A 19,841-nucleotide genomic window follows, 5' to 3' on the forward strand; every position below is an offset into this window, starting at 1 on the left:
CGCATAAATAACAACAAAGGCAAGGCAAATGCCAAGCCAGCCGCCCATCGGAATTGCAAATTGCAGGAGGCCAAAGTGCAATAAAAGAAGCAACAAAACTATGCTCATGTCTCTCTATCTCTCTCTCTCGCTCTCTCTCTCTCTCTCTCTCTCTCTCTCTCTCTCTCTCTTGCAATACACGAACTTTCGAATGCTCTAAATGGTCACATTAAATCAATTAAATTCAATTGCTCACACACACACACATACACACACATGCGTTTATAATTGATTAATTGCAAATTAAATATTCTCAAAGAGTGTTGCAACTAAAACTATTCCCAAAGCAATATAAATCTCAATTTATTTATTCAGCAAATTTCAAAGAATTCTAAGCACGATTTTTTTTCTACATTTCTACATTTCAGCTTGCCAATTTGTTATTTATTATTTACAATTTAATGGCAATTTAAATTGACACTCTAAAACTATTAGAACTTCATAATTTAACTAACATTAACGAAAAGGCAATTTCCAAAAATTAATTATAACTTGCAAAGCTTTCATTTTAAAATACATAAATTAAGGCATAAAAATATATATTAATGAATCAATATTAATTACATACAAATTTAAGATTTGAATGTTTTCATAATAAACAACATAAATTTAAATAATTAGCTGATTTCAAGTAAATAAAGATTGAAAAGAAAATAAAATAAAATATAAAAATGAATTTCTGGATAATAATAAATAATAATAGAAATATAATAGCAGAAATGTAAGTAAATAGTTAATGCCAGAGATAAGAGAAATACAGAAATTTATTCTTATTTGGATAACAAGTGAAACCTTGAGCAAATGTATCTTAACCACAAACATGTATCTTAATAAGCGAATGATTCAGAATGCCCCAGAGCAGGTGGCTAACAAGGTGTAGATGAATGGATGCACGGCTGACTGACTGACTGACTGACTGACTGAATGAGTGAATGCGTGAATGAATGCTTGAATGAATGGTCGCCAGAGCTTCGCTTCTATTGTTAAATGCATGAAAAATTGCCGACATGACCGCTTCGCTTTGCCTCTTCAGACGCCTCGGCGAGACTTGCCACTTGCAAAGACTCTGCCGCACCACGTGCCACATGCCACATGCGTAGCCAACGTTTCTCTCTGTGTGTGTGCGTCAGGTGCATAACTCATACGACGCGTTGCGCTGCGCTCTGCTGTGCTGTGGCGATTTATGACCAGTGGCTGCAAATGAACAAAGCGAAGCAACTCTTTTGACAAATTGCATTGCCGCCTGTTTATTATTGAATTACGAGTGCGAGTGCGAGATGGAGATGGAGGATGAACGGAAGATGTTTTGTGGCCGAAAGTGCAGAGCTTTTAATTAGCTAACATTGTGTGTGCGCCTTTTGCTGTTCATGCATTGAATGCATTAATTAGCTGTGTAATGCGAAGCGCTCAACCACTCGCTGAGTAAGTGGAAAGCTACTTCGCTGCTTCGCTGCTTTGTTGCTAGCCAACTTGCCTGTGAAACTGTGAACTGTCCGAAATCAATTTGCTGGCCAAAAGCGTCCCGCGCTCACAAGTGCCTAATATGCTGTGAACGGTTGCGATTTGCGATTAATTAGCATTCGCCATTACGATTGCCACTCAGCAAGCAGCAGCAGCATTTGAGCATTTGAGCATTTGGAATTTGAGCATTTGGCATTTTGGGCAGCATTTGCCTCAGCATAACGTTGGCTTTGCCGCCTTCACGCCTCTTTGCCTCAGGTGCACAACAACAACAGCAGCAGCATCAGCAGCAAATTTGCATTTAATGTGCAACATTTGTTCAAGTTTAGTCTGCTCCTCCTTCTCATCCCCCTCCCTCACGTTTGCTGCTGTTGACATGTCGCACATCGATGCGAATTTAGAATAACCCAAGGCAGAGCGGCGATTGACAGCAATCATGATAGTCATCCAAGGACTTGAAAGCACTTACAGCTTAGGAAAAAGTTTTTGTTATTTAGAACACTGCGAAATAAAATATTATTAAAATATAACAAAGACTATTTATGGTATATCAATATACTATTATTTAGAACACTGCAATATTATTCTTAAAATATATCAAAAAAAATATTATTAAAATATACCAAAGACTATTTATGGTATATCAATGTTTTATTACATTTCAAATATACCAATAGAGTACATATTAATATACCTAAGAATAATGATATATACCAAAGACCATTTATGGTATACCAATATACTATTACTTTTAAAATATACCAATAGAGTACTTATTAATATACCTAAGAATACTGAAATATAACAAAGGCAATTTATGGTATATCAATATACTATTATTATACTATTATTTAGAACACTGCAATATTATTCTTAAAATATATCAAATAAAATATTATTAAAATATACCAAAGACTATTTTTGGTATATCAATGTTCTATTACATTTCAAATTACCAATAGAGTACATATTCATATACCTAAGAATACTACCATAGTATAGTATATTGATATACCAAAGACCATTTATGGTATATCAATATACTATTACATTTTAAATATACCAATATATACATACAAAAGAGTACCTAAAGTGTATATGTAGTATACCACAAGAGGACAAAAGTATATACCAAAAAATACTGAAATTAGAATATACATAAAATACTGTAATATACCATAGACTGGTATTCCTTCAAAAAATATACAAATGAATATACTAAAAATTCTATAATATACCAAAGACTATTTCTATATCAGTATATCAGTATACTATTCTATTCAAAATATACCAATAGAGTGCAAATTATATATCAACATATTCTACCATAGACCACTTATAGTATATCAATATACCATTACATTCAAAACATACCAATAGAGTACTAAATATACCAGATTTTCAACTAAAACCCGTAATTTTTATCTAATCGCCATCAGCTCAACACAAAAATCATTTTCTTATGCAAAGCAAAATTGTGTCAACGAGAAGGAAAAAGAAAGAACAAGAAGTAGATAGAATTTAAAGGATGTCGGAGCAAACAATTAACTATAAATTATATCGGTAGAAATAAAGCCAACAATTTAATTGAATTAAAGAAAGGTAAAGTTAAAAGATAAATTTAATCAATGTAAATGAAAATCATCACAACAAAAAAAAGGCAGCTCAACGAGCAAGTGAAATCATTAAACATAAATAATTATCGGCAAAAGTAAACCAAGAAAATAACGCGCCTCATTAAAAAGTAACAGCAGCAAGCGGAAACTGTTAAAAATTTAATAACGTGCGGATTGAAAGCGAATAAATACAAAAATGAAAATATAAAGAAATAAAATGCAATAATAGCCAGTAAAGTAAATAGCAGCTAAGCTTTAAGAATAAATTGATAAATTGATGTACACAAAGTGACATCACAGGCGTAACCTAAAGGAAATGTATGTAACAGGCAGAAAGTGGTATCTCCGACCTGATAAGGTACATATATTATATATTCTTGATCAACGAACAAATACAGATTGTATAAGTTATTTAAGAGATAATCATTTTTGCATTGGTGTTGCATGTTATTTGGTATATTTTTAGGTGAATAGTCTTTTTTGAACAAATTAGTATATCGATATACCAAATATAGCCTTCGATGCATGTTGGTATATTTTCGGTTTATAAATTTGTAAATGATAATGATAATAAATATACCAACTATACATTTCGATATATTTTTGGTGTTTTTTCAGGTAATTTGGTATATTTGTAGGAGTTAGTTGGAGGTATCACAGAGTCAAGCAAACTCAACTATAGCTTTCTTACATGTTTTTTTTACTCACCTCTGCTGACTTCATTATGCACATGCTCAAGTTGAGCAGCCTTAATTTCACCGCAACTCAGATTGAGGCTTTAATGTTGCTGCTGCAACTTCAAACCAACCACATGCGAAGCATCCTCCGCAAGTGCTGCATCATCAGCAAAATCATCTCGGATTGCATTGAACAACTGTGGCTGCCCCTCATCTGTCCCTCCTCTCATCTCCCTCTCTCGCTCTTCGCTTGCTGCATTTGCTTCTCTGTGTGCAGGCAACATAATTAGGCTTATCCTGTTGCATTGTTGCGACCCTCGTTGAGTATCCTCTATCTCCTTCCGCTCTCGCTCTTGCTCTCTCTCTCTCTCTGCCTCTCTTCCCCTCGTTGGTCTTGTTGCCAGCACGTTGTGCATTCCATTTTGTCAACGCGGCCAATTACTGAAATTATTTGTGCATCGCAGTCGACGTCGACGTCGCTGTCAACGTCTCACTGATTTGCCATGCACACCAAGCAATTAACATGTCCAAATGCCTCCGACTGTCTCCCGTCTGCTCCTCTCTCCACTCTCCACTCGCGCACATATTTCTCTAATTAATTTTAACCACAAATCAGTGCGAAGCATGAGCGAAATATTTCATAAATTCATAAAGCTAAAGAAGCGTCAAGTGCGCAAAAGTGTTTTGCATTTTTATTAAAGACCAAACAAATACACACAGAAATACACACAGATACTGTACACACACACACATACAGGGAAAAAGCATTGCCTACTTTTGTGCGGCATTTTATTTGCTGTTACGCGTGGCGGGAGGCGCAGATTGAGTGTAAACCTATTAGAGAAATTACCAACGAAATGAACCGAAGCCCTCGCAGCTCGCAACTTGGCCGAAAGGCCAATCCGCAGGTCAATTCAATTACTAACACTGCCCATTGACCACACGCGAGGATGACTACAAAAATTCCACATAATTGTCGTAGAAAATAAGTTGAACGAACTGACAATATTTGAAAGTAATAATAAGTAATTTGTTAAGAAATAACAGAAATAATATTTATTTCGACTTCAAAGATTGTTTTTAATTCAGAGAAAATCAACTTTTTTGTCACTGCAAATGTGAACTTTATTTTGTAAAATATTTTAATAGTGAAATCAATACAAAAATATTTAGAAAACAGCATTTGTTTAATACTAAATAAGCGTCTTCTATTTTACAAATTATTTTGATAACTTAGGTGAATAAAATAATACTTGAAAAACAACAAATCATCAAAAAACTAAATAAGAATTTTTATTTTCACAATGTTTCATTGTTCACCTGTTAAACAAAAGTCAATGTGTTTTACTTGAGTCACAAAATTAATGTGTTTTACTTTATTAATTTCTATTGAAAAAGAATCATTTCTTTATTTTATGCCATTCAACAGTATGAAAAACTTTATCGAAAGATCAATTGAAAATTAAGCGTCATTGTAAAAGAAAAAGGCTACGAAATAACTCGAAGTTATTTTAATGCTCTACAAAAGTGTTGCAACAATAAGAATAAAAAATAATAAATTCTAATATAATACAACAAATAAAATTAAACTAAATGAATATAAGAAAAAATGATGTTATCTAGTGCTCACAAACTGTTTGATCGCCCCTCGCAGTCTGTGCTGTGGACGCTGTAATTCAAGGCATATATTTTGGCTGTAAATATTTAATGCATTCGCCTGGTCATTTTCATAAACCTTCGGCCGCTGCTGCCCCCAAGACCTGCTGCCGCCCACGCTGAGAGACATCCTCACACACACACCCACACACTCACACACGCACACACACACACGAGTGGCATAAAAATAAAGCTGCCCTTGTTCCTAGGCGGGCCGATGTTATTATTGTTATTAAATTTTACTGCCTATAACTGTTGCTGGGGCCAAGACAAATTAGTGAGCGTCTAGGTGGGAGAGAGCAAGTACGTTTCTCCTTCGGCGAAGTGGAAGTGGAGAGGGGAGGAGAGAAGAGAGGTGTGTGTATTGTCGGTTATCCTGCTGGCTGACCAGTGGCTAGATAGAGCGTCCTGTTTTACGCACAGCGTTTTAATGTTGTGTTTGTGTGCTCATCAATATTTATTGGGGTTCGAGTACGTGAGCCGCACACAATCAGCGCCAGGACACACACACACACACACACACACACACGCACACACATACAAAGAGGGGAACAAAACCTGCCCAGAGCACAGAGAACAGCTCGCAAAACGTTTTGTGCAAATATTTTGTTTTTATTTCTATTGCCTGTTATTGTATGGCTCGACTGATATATTACTGGCTTTGCCCCATCAACGAAGAGGGGGGAACCACACACACACACAAACACACTCATACACATACACATACACACAATGCTTGTGTGTGTTTGTTATTTACTATTCAAAAACTTCAATTACCGCTAAGTAGTCGCCGGGGCGTTAATCGCCAACTGTATTGTATTGCCCTTTCACTCTCCCACTCTCTCGCTCTCTTTCTCGCTCTGGCAACCGGTTATTATGCTGATTAACGTTTTATTTACACATAAATAAAACAAAGTGTATTGGTTATTAAGTCATTTCGCAGTTATCGCCCATTGTTTGCGAGTTGAAAACGATTTAGCACGCGCCCCAAAAAGTAGGCCATACTTTATGTGTGTGTGTGTTTGCAAGGCGCAACAGGAATAGAAACAACAACAACAACAACGACAACAACAACGGCGAAAAAATGTGCCTCGTTATTTAATCCGATTTTATATTGACTTTATGTGCTTGCTGTTGCTGTTGTTGCTGCTGCTGGGGCACGAGTAAATGCTTAAAGCGGCTTAAAGTGAATAAATAAATAAACTGCACATTATGAATGGAGGAGTTTGCCCCATTGTCTGGCCAAAGGATAATGTGAATTAAATGGTTAGATATATGTAGTCATGTATGTACATACATATATGCACACTTGCACAGCGTGAGGCCACTTGAAGAGCAGCCCCGAGCTATAGAGCAAAACATCTGCCTAACGCCTGGGAGTTGCATAAAGAGTTGCATAAGAGAAGAAGAAGTTAAAAATAAAACTCGAAAAATCTGAGAAAATTAAACTCAGCTCGAAACAGCGCTGAAAAATATTTATTATTTAAAATTCGAATTGAAAGCGTATCACTAAATATTATTTAACCTCTTAAAGACTTCAATTTTCGGGACTACAAGAAAATGATTGGAATAATGTAAATTTGAATATTACAGTAATTATTTATAACAGTAATTATTTAAATGTGCTCTGTAAGCACTCTCATGTATGTTAAGCTATTATGTTACCATCCGACATTCCTTTTTGTAATCTTAAATAAAGAAGAACCAATTTTGATTTAACTTGGTTTTTTTATGTGAATAAACATTTTCAACAAAAATGTTGAGGTTGTATAAAAAATAATACGAAATTATGTTAATTATGTTATGTTATGTTATGTTATGTTATGTTATGTTATGTTATGTTATGTTATGTTATGTTATGTTATGTTATGTTATGTTATGTTATGTTATGTTATGTTATGTTATGTTATGTTATGTTATGTTATGTTATGTTATGTTATGTTATGTTATGTTATGTTATGTTATGTTATGTTATGTTATGTTATGTTATGTTATGTTATGTTATGTTATGTTATGTTATGTTATGTTATTATGTTATGTTATGTTATGTTATGTTATGTTATGTTATGTTATGTTATGTTATGTTATGTTATGTTATGTTATGTTATGTTATGTTATGTTATGTTATGTTATGTTATGTTATGTTATGTTATGTTATGTTATGTTATGTTATGTTATGTTATGTTATGTTATGTTATGTTATGTTATGTTATGTTATGTTATGTTATGTTATGTTATGTTATGTTATGTTATGTTATGTTATGTTATGTTATGTTATGTTATGTTATGTTATGTTATGTTATGTTATGTTATGTTATGTTATGTTATGTTATGTTATGTTATGTTATGTTATGTTATGTTATGTTATGTTATGTTATGTTATGTTATGTTATGTTATGTTATGTTATGTTATGTTATGTTATGTTATGTTATGTTATGTTATGTTATGTTATGTTATGTTATGTTATGTTATGTTATGTTATGTTATGTTATGTTATGTTATGTTATGTTATGTTATGTTATGTTATGTTATGTTATGTTATGTTATGTTATGTTATGTTATGTTATGTTATGTTATGTTATGTTATGTTATGTTATGTTATGTTATGTTATGTTAATTATAGGTCACACTTCCAAAATACGGATAATAGAACAGTTGACTTAACTAAAGTATACATAAAAAACATAAATCAAACAATAAATTGCAACTCTGGCGTTCTTCCCGAAAGAGTTTAATTTCAAATTTGCAACTTATATATTTCTACAGCACTATTATTTCTATAATTCAATGAACGAATACAATTTAAAGTATTTACGTATTCACATCTCTTTTTCAGCTTTCTTTTGTAGCAGGAAAAGCCTAATCATGAATTTTAAATATATAATAATACATCAACTTCTTAGAACTAACAAAACGCTTAACATAATAATGTAATTAACATAACACTTAACATAGAGATGTTAATAAATTCATTCAGCGTATATTCTACAAGTCTAAATATTACTTCAATTTTTTTTCAACAGCATTTGTTATGTTTGCACGCAGATCAAGTTTGTTTCAAATTTTTGCCACGCCCACTTCCGCCCCCGCAAATCAAGAAAATCGAATAACAAGCGTAATTTTAAAGCTAGAGTTGTGCTAGAGAGGTATATACATTACTAACTATAGTATTTATGATTTCTGAAAATTTGGTTACGATCAGATAAAAATTGTCGAAGTTATTAAAGAAAGACTTTTGTATGGGCAAAAACGCCTACTTACTAGGAGTCTTAGTTGCTTTGGCTGAAAATCTGGTATATTGTGCCGTCTAAGGTATATTTTGAATGGTGTACTATCGATATACCAAATATACCATTTGGTATATTTTTAATATTTTTTTTAGTATTTTCGGTATATTTTGAGAAAATACCGCAAAATATATTTCTTTTATTCAAAATGGGTAGCGGGTATCTCACAGTCGAGTACACTCGACTGTAGCTTTCTTACTTGTTTCAAATATCTTTGTATACTGCAATCTCCGTAGAGTCGGAGAGGGTCTACAGCAAAGCAGGACAAATCGTTTAAAATAGGCATACAAAATTATTGGTTGAAATAAATATATAAATAGCAGTTAAGGTAAACCGAAAAAATAAAAAATCATATTATTCAAATAATAATTATTTATTATTTTCAGATAAAGATTGGAAAAACAATTTCATACTCTCATATTTTTAATACATATGGATTATTTCAAAAACTAATTAAATTATTTTCTTTTACTGCACTATCGATAACTATCGACGATAGATTTTCCTTGCAATCGTCGATAGTCGATAGTTTATGGAAACTATCAATCACTATCGATAGTTCTCCACCTCTAATTAACATTACTATACTTTGTATTATGTTAATAATATTATGTTAAATGTATGTACTACATACATACATTAACAGCTTAGATTTAACATAATGTTATTAACATAATACAATGTATAGTAATGTTAATAACATAAGACTGTAAATTTATGAGCCAGCTTGAGCAGTCAGTTGATTTTGCAATAGCACTTAACATATTAGTGCTTTTCTTTAATTAAATAATGTTTTAATAAAAATGCCACGCATTGAACTATAAAATTGGCAAATAGCAATAGATATTTTATTATTTTCCAGTGCACACAGAGAATATCACAACTAAAAGACGGATACAATAAACTCAAGCTGCAAGCTGTTATCTTGCCACGTTGTTGGTTTTTTCGTTCTCTCGGTTTTTTGGCCACCTTTAATGGCATCATTGATAGACACACGCATAAATTGCATTTGCAGCAATCGAAGGCGAAGGCGAGCAACAATTGTGAACAGCTGAGAACAAAAAGGGCGGAGAACAGCTGTCGTGGCCCCTAAAAGCTGGCAAAACACATTTAAGTATAAAATGAAATGAAGGCGATTTGCCGAAGGAGATTTGTGAGTGATTTGATTGCAGTTGCAGTCGTTACAAAGAAAACCATCTTCTCACACACACTCTCGATATGTGTATGTGTGTGTGTGTTTCTCTGCACGCCATGTGTCTCAGCAAAATGGATTTGTCGTGCTGTTCTGTCTCACTTTTATTGTGATACCTGCTGCCCGTAGGAAAGAAGGGTATAATGTAAGTAAAAGGCAGCAGGAGCCTTATAAAGTATATACATGCTTGATCAATATATATATGATATAGTACTATTATATATCGATCGATATCGGTACAGTTATTTGGAATATTGTCACTAATTGACAATTTGGTATATATTTTACTTTATGGTATATTTTCCGTGTAGTAGTATATCGGTATATTAATAACAGGCTTCAGAATACTTTAAAAGGTTTTTAGTACATTAACTTGGTATCGTTTAAAGAACTTTTAAGTATATTACTATATTAATTTGGTATACCGCAATGTATTGCTTTTATTTAAAATAAGTAGCGGGTATCTCACAGTCGAACACACTCGACTATTGTGAGAATAATACCGCAGTGGTTGACAATCTGGTGTACTTTGTACTATAATGATATACTACTGTCAAGGAGTATATTGATATACCAACTATAGCCTTCGGTATATTTTCGCTATACTAATTTGTTATATTTTAAGAATAATACCACACTGGTTGATACCTTGGTATATTTGTTACTCTATATCGATATACCAAATATATAACCTTCGGTATTTTTTATTTTTTTTTTCAGTACATTAATTAGGTACAATTTAAGAATAATATCGGACTGGCTGAAAATCTGGTATATTTTCAATGTAGTAGTATATCGATATACTAAATATATTAATCGGTATATTTTAGTATTTTGTGGTATATGCCTTTGGTATATTATAAGAATAATACCGCAATGTTATGCTTTATTTTGGTATTTCACAGTCGCGAATACTCTTTCTTACTAGATTGTTCTTCTTTTTTTATACAAGCGTGTCTGAGGCGCAACTTTGATTACGAAACTAAGCCGAGCTTAGTTTGCCTTTTGTACAATCAGAGCTTGCTTGCTCGTTCACTCCTTCGCTGCGATGGCCAAGGGACATCATCATGGCTCACGCTCGAATGCGAATGCGAATGCGAATGACAAAATAACGAGAGAGAAGATATAACGAATTATGTGTTTGCATAAATAAATAAGTAGAAAGACTGACTGCCTGTCACTCCCGTCCGTCCGTCTGTCTGTCTGTCTGTCTGGCTTTCAATTGAATTGAGACGATGCCGCCGTTGCACTTCCTTGGATATCGGTTCGCTTTTGCGCATCCTGGACGCCACATTCCGTTTGAGCGCTGTCGTTTGCCACCATTGTCGTCGATGTGTTGTGAAAAATTCGCTCGCTTTATTATAAACAAAAAGCGAGTAGGACAGAGAGAGAGAGAGAGAGAGAGAGAGATCCCAAGCTTCTTGCTTGCTTGCTTTCCATTCCCCATTGCTGACAATGACACGCTCGCCATAATGGCAAGGCAGCAGAAGGAGGCGGAGGAGGAGGCAGAGGAGGAAGAGAAGTCGCGGATCTATGCGCCAAGGCAACGGATGTGCACAGGACGCGCCACCCGCAGGAGGCCGCCGCTTGCTCCACATCCATGGCTGCCATTTGCTGATGCAGCCAGCGAAATATTGTCGCTTGCAATAAATGCCAAGCATCCGCTGCGCCAACGACAAGGACGCCAACGACGGCAACGTTGAGAACGTTGAGAACGACCGCCATTATGGCAGAAGCGCCATTTTGTTTTGCCCACCCCTTCGCATCTCCCTCGGTGCCACAACGCGGTGCAAATAACGCGAATGCGATAAATAATGCGGCTTGGCAATTGGCGTTGCAAACCTCCCATCTGCCTCTCCCTCTGCTTCTCTCTATCTCTCTCTCTCTCTCTCTCTCTGTTTTTTATGCCTTTCGGATGGCTGGCAACGCTCTGCACTCTGCGCATCGCTTTAAGCCTTGTTGCATCACATCCGAGTGCACTTTAAAGGTGCATCCCAAACGTCGGAAGCGCCAAACAAATAAATATATATACATACATATCTACTATATACATACATATATTCACAAATTTGATTTGCATTCGAGCTGCATCAATCGCATCGTTTCGCTCGCACAATATAAATTAAATGAAATCAAAATGAATTGCAAGTAAAACAATACAGCTGCCGCTGAAAGCTGAAAACTCTCAACTCAACTCAACTCAACTCAACTCTCTCAATATTCTCTTTCAAGGCGCTGCATTACTTTTATCATTTATTTCGATTACAAAATAATGACGTTCTTGCAATTTATGCTGCGCCGCCCCTCAAATGCATCCATTTGAAATATAAGCCAAAAAACCAGAACGTAAAAGAAAAATAAGCAAGGAAGCTACTGTAGAGTGTGCACGACTGTGAGATACCCGCTACCCATTTTAATAAAAGCGAAACAGCGCCTTTTTATTCTTAAAATATACCAAATAACATACTGCGAAAATACATAAATATACCGAAAATCTTGGTTTGGTATATCTATGAATTTATACATTCAAAATATACCATAATGGATGTTCTTAAAATATACCAAATAAAAATACTGCGAAAATACTACAATATACCGATAATCATATTTGGTATATCGATGAATTACTACATTCAAAATAAACCATAGAGGTTGTTCTTAAAATCTATCAAATAATATACCGCAAAAATACTAAAATATACCGCAACACATATTTGGCACATCGATGGATTACTGCATTCGAAGTATACCACTGGTATTATTCTTAAAATATACCAAACCATATTTGGCACATCGATGAATTACTATATTCCAAATATATCATAGAGGTTATTCTTAAAATATACCAAATGATATACTATACAACTACGTAAATGTACTCAAAACCATTAATGCTATATTGATGAATTACTAGATCTAGATCTAGTTCATACAGACAGACTTGGGTGGCTATATCGTCTCGTCTGTTGACGCTAATCGAGAATATACGAGTACATATATACTTTATGGGGTCGGAGATGCTTTCTTCTGCCTGTTACATACATTTCCGGCCGGCACAAATTTATAATAATCATATGGAGCAATTTTTTGCTTAAACTGCACCAAATTAATATACCAAAATGTACCTTAAAATAAATATACTAGATTGTTATACAAAGCAACTATGAAAAATAAAAACTGGAACTTCAAGTTATAATACCCTTCTGCTCTTCAGTTCAGGTAGCTGGAATAAAAATCGGCACACATTCGCAATCAATTATTTAATAGATGGCACAAATGAAATTTTGCGCTTGTATTTTTTATTGAAAAATTCGCCAAAATGTGGGACACGAGTGAATTCATCAACGCTTGATTAATATCAACATTGTATGACTTTAAAACAGTCTTCAAAATTAACTGAATATTAAGTATACGCCTTGTGTCGCATAAATATTGAAGAGTGCGGCTCGTAGTCGCACATTCAAGCAACTGCAGCTGCGCTTTTTTATTGCTTAAATACAAAAAAACTTTGAAGCAAAAGTAAAATATGCCAAACAAAAAAATCTAGCACAAGTGTTGAATGTGAATTAAGTCTTAACTAAAAATTAAAAAATATGACCAATATTTATTTCTAGGCTTTTTTGCTTAACATATAACTAAAGATTCTTGTAATAAATATTCCAAAAAATTATTTTTGTTTAATTTAATTATTTCTTAATACAAGCTAAATTAAGATGTTATATTAGGCGGTTATTTTTTTGTACAAATTTTTTAGCCGTAAAATTTTTGAGAGTAGTACTACTAATTACAGCTGCTAAATTATAAATATTTAGTACTAAAATATGAATCTTATATAATATATTAAAAATAATCTTCCGCCAAAAAAATGCACTACAAAAAATGGCTGAACAGAACATGCAAAATTGTATATACATATAATTAAGAAATTACTAAATTAATTTTTGGAATAGACAAAAATAATAGTCATCAAAATTATTTATTAGCGATTTGTTCTTAAGTGAAATCTTTGCTGCAAACTGTATATTAATCATACGCCCAATAGGCAATCGAAGTGAGCACAAAAAAAGCAAGCTAAAGGCAGAAATTGTATTAAAAGAGCAATAAGAGTGTACAAAAATTGTCTGGCAATTTGTTATTTATGAACTTGGTCACACACACACACATAGACAATACAAACACAGTTGCACACACACGTAGACCACAGCAAAGCAGAGCAGAGCACTATGAAATGCAGCTATTGTCGCCTGTTTTGTAGCTACCTTTTGACGTGTGTGCTCTCTTTAATTAAAACATCAACTGAAGCATAAACAATGAATAATTCACATCATTATGATGACGTTGACGATGTTGGCCACATGATGACGTGTCTAAAAACCAGAGCCAGAGCACAAGAAAAAGAGAGTCAAAAAGACGGAGCGAGAACGAGAGAGCAAGAAGGGGAGGAGAGGAGAGGAGAGTATAAGAATGCTTGCGACTACTTGCGACTTTTATGCAAATTGTTTACTAGGTGCAAACAAAAAAAGTGTTGCATAGTTTTGGGCGCGCATTTAAATTGACGCGCCATTTATATCCGGCGCAAGCAGCGAAGCCAATCATGACACACACACAGACGCACACAGACGCACACACACACTCGCGCATAGAGCAGATGCCTTAAAGGCTTTAAAAGCAATTTGTTTGTGTATATATTTTATTTTTGTTTTCGCCACGTTGAACAAAATCGAAAAATATATTTTGCAGCACCTATGCATATAGTTTTATTTTGTTTTCTTTTTTGTTTCTGCTATCTTTTCGTTTTCGTTTTCTTTTTGATAAATGTATGAATTTTGTTTGTGTGTGCCATTCATAGTTTTGCGCGTGCGAATTTAATCAAAAGTCAAAAGCATGCGGCAGGATGGGAGGATTGGAGGATGGAAGGATGCGTCAGGACATGTGTGATGCGTGTGCTTACATTTGAGAGTGTATTGGGGTGTGTTCGAGTGTGTGCGTTGTGCGTTTGTTTGCGTGTGTGCTGACCCACATAAAAGCAAACACCAGCAAATAACTGCGAGCGTTGCTAGCGACGAGGCGCACAAAAAGACTCATCAAAAACTCATAAATTTGCAATTTTCGACACATGACAAAATAAATTGTAAACAAAGCTGCGCCAAAGCAAGAGCCAAGCAGCAGCAGCAGCAGCAGCAATAACAAAAATAACAACGACGACGTCGACGTCGACGACATCAACAAAAAACAATAATAATAACAACAGCAACGGCAGCGGCAGCAACAGTATGAATAACAAACATAAAAACAAAGGCAGCCCACACGGCGTATGAAAATATTTTTCATACGCCGCTCTCGTGTTCTACAAAGCCGATGAAGCTGCAGCTGAAGCTAAATTTTTGTTTGTCCCCCACCTCACAGCTCACAGCTCTCAGCTCACAGCTCATGGGTAGGGGGGAGTGAAGGGAGTGAGCGACAGCTGAAAGTGCCAACAGCTCCATCATTCAGTCCGGCCTGCAAACTTTTCATTAGCTAGCAGCGCCTCCAGCAAATCGAGACTAAAACCAAACACACAACAAGCAACAACAACAACAACAACAAAAACACACACAACGTGCCTCTCAATATATGTGCGATATATATTTATATAGCAGAGCAACAGCAGCTGGCAGTCAGAGTCTCATTTAAAGCGTATTAAAGGCAATGCAAATCAAGCGAATGCTGAGTGTATTCATCATCTTATTATAGTCCAAATCAATTGCATTCATTTTAATGAATTAAACTCAAGATAAGACGCCAAACAGAGATGCATATCATCACAACATAGCACACAATACAATCGTAATGCGAACGAATGCTGGCGTTATTAATGCAATTACAATGCCGCATACCCTGTAAGCAAACACCACACTGAAGGGGTATAATAACAATTGCGGTGATTTTCGCAAAATACGTTCAACAACGGAGAAATTTACATACATATATTCCACATTTCAAGAAACATTTCAGTATAATTATTTACACAATGGTTGTTAGGTTGATCTTCAAACGAGCAAGTCAAAAAGCTACAGACGAGTGTGATCGACTGTGAGATACCTGCCAACCGTTCACCCAAAAAAATACGAACCTATATTTGTCATATTAATGTAACAAGTGATATCAAAAATAAAATTTATTTGTGAATGCAAAAGAAGGAAAAACAACAACTAGAAATCTCATTCATATTAAAAACTTCAAGTTTTCAATCATATCCAAATTCATTAAAACGCTAACAAATTAGTATTCTCTGAAATTCGAGTCTTGCTTAAGAATGAATTTTTCTGTGTTGCTGCATTTCAAATTAAAAAATAAAACTTCAATAAAATATAAATATTTTGAAGAACTATACATTTTTTTTACAAATTAGAATCACCTTAAAATCAAGGTGCTTCTAATTTACGATCGTCGACTGTTGCATAAAATTACGAAATACTTTTGATTTAATTGCTGTGAGATAATCTCTTTATACAGTCCGTTTCCAAGCAAAAATATATTGTATATATAGTAGACTAAATTAAGATGATTTAAAGTTCTACAGTACTTCCTGCGTTGCTCTCAGTTCCAGCTTCAATTATCACTGGGCTTTCTCTCACCGCCTCCCTTGCCTTTCGCTTTCAATCTCAGCTTGCAAGGCAACTTTCACTTCGCTGGAATGGCAATGAGCTTTACGATTCTTCGGGAAGTTTTATATTAATCACTCTGCTTGAGTCATGACTGCACACAAAGCGAACGCTTCATAAGCGAGTAAGCGTCTGTATATATGTATGTATATACATATATAATATGAGTACATATTTATATTCTTTCAATCAGCTTTGTCGTTCGTCTTAATGCTGATAAATCAAAGTTCAAAACGTGGCTTGGGTATGCACAACCGGGGAATGCCCTCGATTAAAACTATGCTAAGTGATTAATCTAATTGTATTGGAAAACTACAAAGACTACGAATTTAGATTATCAATACCTTAATGTTGACTCTGAGACTACGGATTATTAATATTTTGAGACTTCTGCTGAAGTGAACTTCATGTTCAATACAAATACGCAATGCAGCTTTCGTCAGCTTTAGATTATTAAAAATACTGAGGAAAGCTTTCTTTATAAAAAAAACAACTTAATAAATTGTATGGTATACATATTTTAATAAAAAATCTTAAATCTTAATTAAAACTGCAGCAAATTATTCTCTTAGTGGAAATTAGAAGTGGAGTTTAATTTAGATTTATTTACAAAAAATGCCTAACTTAAAAAAAATTAAATGATTAATCCTTTAGTTTTAATTCTAGAGCAAAGCTTTCTGAGCTTTGAAGAGAATTAAAGTGGAGCTTCCTTACCATAAAAAGCTTACACCGGAATTAAGCTTCATTGATCCTTTAACACTACATGTATTGCAGGGTGAAGCTCTCTTTGCAAAAACAAAGCTCGATCTACAAAGTGCAAAGTTCTATTGAAAGAAATATGTGAGCGAGTAAAACAATCAATGGCAATTACGACCAGAGCTTACAACTGACTTTTATTATGTAAATACTCACGTATAGATGTGTGTGTGTGTGTGTGTGCGATGGTGTGCATATGTGTAAGTATTATCGGACGATATCAATTTGCCCTCACACTGTTCCATTGTCGTAATTGGAATGCATTGAAATGCGAATTGTGACCCACGACGACAAGGCGACGCGTCGTTTACTTTTTTTTTTTTTTTTTGCTTGGCAATTTGAGAAGCGCGAATGAGAAATAAGAATTTGCAACAAAACGAAATGAAACGAAACGACACGACGTAAAGCGATGCGATGCGACGCGATGCGAAGCCGACGTCAACGTTCAGCTTATGAGTGTTTTGCAACCGCAAGAGCAACAGCAACAACAAGAACAAGCAATAGAAAAAAAAAAGTTTAACTAATTAGCGCAAGTGACTTTTGGAACCGACGTCGACGTCGACGTCAGCGTCGCTGTCGTCTACCTTCAATTGAACGACGTCGCAGTTGTTGTTGTTTTTGTTGCTGTTAAGTTTTAGTTGTAAAAACGCGACAATTAACACATTTTTCGCAGCGCGTCGCAACCGGTTCAATTTCTACAACTAGAAATAACCCCGAAAAAAAAAACACTAAATAGTGCAGAAAACATACAACAAACATACACATAATCTACAACTTTATCTATTCGCTGCGCAAGCGTTTGTGTGTGTGTGTGTGTGGTAGTGTGTGCTAATCTTTAAATTGAAAAAATCTCAGAGACAGCCTCTGACGACGTCGACGACGTCGACGTTGACGCCGTGCCGATGACGATGATGAAAAGAAGGAGGAGAAGGAGGAGGAGGAGGAGGAGCAGCAACAGCAGCAAGCAAAAGCAACACTCGCCGCCGCTTTATGGCATTTATTTAGCGAGCGGTACTTTCAGTTTGCGGGCAACGTACGGCGCGAAGAGATCTCAATAATACAATATTTATTCTTATTGCAATATTGCAGTATTGAAAATTGAATATTGAGCAAACGTTGGCTCTCTTTTGAGCGCGTGCTCTCTCTCGCTCTCTCTCTCTTTCTGACTTGTGTGATAAGCGGCGACATCTTATCTGATGTCTTATCGCTTTCGCGTGCTTCGCTCACTCTCACTCTCGCTTTCCCGCTCGCACGCATGCCAGAGCCACTTTGCTCTCACGCGTCACTGTTCGGCTGGGCTGCGAATAATACGCACCGTTAAAGCACACAGCTGCGTGCAAAACTTGCAAGTTTAGGAAGTGGACGCAGTAGCAGCGCAGCAAACGCAGCAGAGACGCAGAAGCAGCTAAAAGAGAAAACAACAACAAGAACAACAACGCATGTCAAAGCTCAAAGCGCAGCTTGCGCTCAAGCAACGTCGTCCATTATGCAAAGGCGCCGCAATAACAACGGAAAATAAACAAGAACAAAAACAAGAACAACAAAGCGCCAATGCAAAAAGCAATTGAAACAATGTGCAAATAAAGTGCTTTAAAACAATAAAAAAATAAAAATAAATGAAAACACAAATAAAATAAATGAAACGCATCACTGCTTACAAAACCAACGATAAACTATAACAAACAAGCAGTGTTCCAACAGCAACCATCACACATACCACACATACATACACTCCCGCACACTCCCGCACACTCTCACACATACACCCGCACAATGGCAAGAGATAGGCTGCCGGAGCTTTTGCAGGTGAGTCGAATTGAAGTGTTAAATATTTTCTAGTCAAGATTCCAAAATGCTCTCAAAAATTATTGGCTTCATGGTGCTAATTGTGCGATCACAGTGTGGCGAAAAAAAAAGACGAGAGAAAATGCCTATGAAAATTTCCGCATATTACACAGCATCCAATTTAAACCTGAAGTTAAAGCATAACGAGAATTAGTATTAACTTTACATGAAGAGGAAATTTTTAGCTGATCTTAAAATTTAGTTAAAGGAAATGTAGATTCTATTTCTCAACTTTGTATTCCAACAAAAAATTTGATAAATAAAATTCGTAGTATTTAATTTATTTGTGTTTTAAATTTTTCTGGTTTAGATTTGTTAATATAAATCGAGCTCCTTAGCTTCCCCGAGAATAATCTTTATACGAAACAAACCAATTTTTTTTTTTTTTCTTGGGAATATATTTTTTTCAGTTTAACATTTTAGGCTTAACAGTTTTAAAAAGTATCGTAAAATCAGTTAGTTTTCCATTTGTAAATTCTGTAAGAAAGATAATTATACAACAAAAACTTCGTCAGGAATATTATTTGGTTTTTCATGGCTTACAAATTTGTTTGAATTAACAATTTTTTTTGTTCTTCTCAGTTGCGTACGATAATCTTTCTAAATTTAAATATTTCATCACAAGCGATATCAATTCCTGGTATACAATATATTTACATTTAACATT

At 34.8% G+C, this 19,841-nt stretch overlaps 1 protein-coding gene across 7 annotated transcripts in view; it reads left to right on the forward strand.

The window, feature by feature from the left end:
• Positions 1-19,841, forward strand: part of LOC117577609 (syntaxin-4) — a 191,104-nt gene that overhangs the window by 167,505 nt on the left and 3,758 nt on the right. For all 7 annotated transcript variants that reach the window (XM_052008433.1, XM_034262454.2, XM_052008430.1 and 4 more), the window contains one exon: positions 19,068-19,135. In XM_052008433.1, coding sequence (XP_051864393.1) covers positions 19,103-19,135 — 33 coding nt within the window. In that variant the 5' untranslated portion in view covers positions 19,068-19,102. Of the gene's footprint in view, positions 1-19,067; positions 19,136-19,841 lie in introns of those variants that run through there.

Source organism: Drosophila albomicans, chromosome X, assembly GCF_009650485.2.
Source record: "Drosophila albomicans strain 15112-1751.03 chromosome X, ASM965048v2, whole genome shotgun sequence".
NCBI lineage: Eukaryota > Metazoa > Arthropoda > Insecta > Diptera > Drosophilidae > Drosophila > Drosophila albomicans.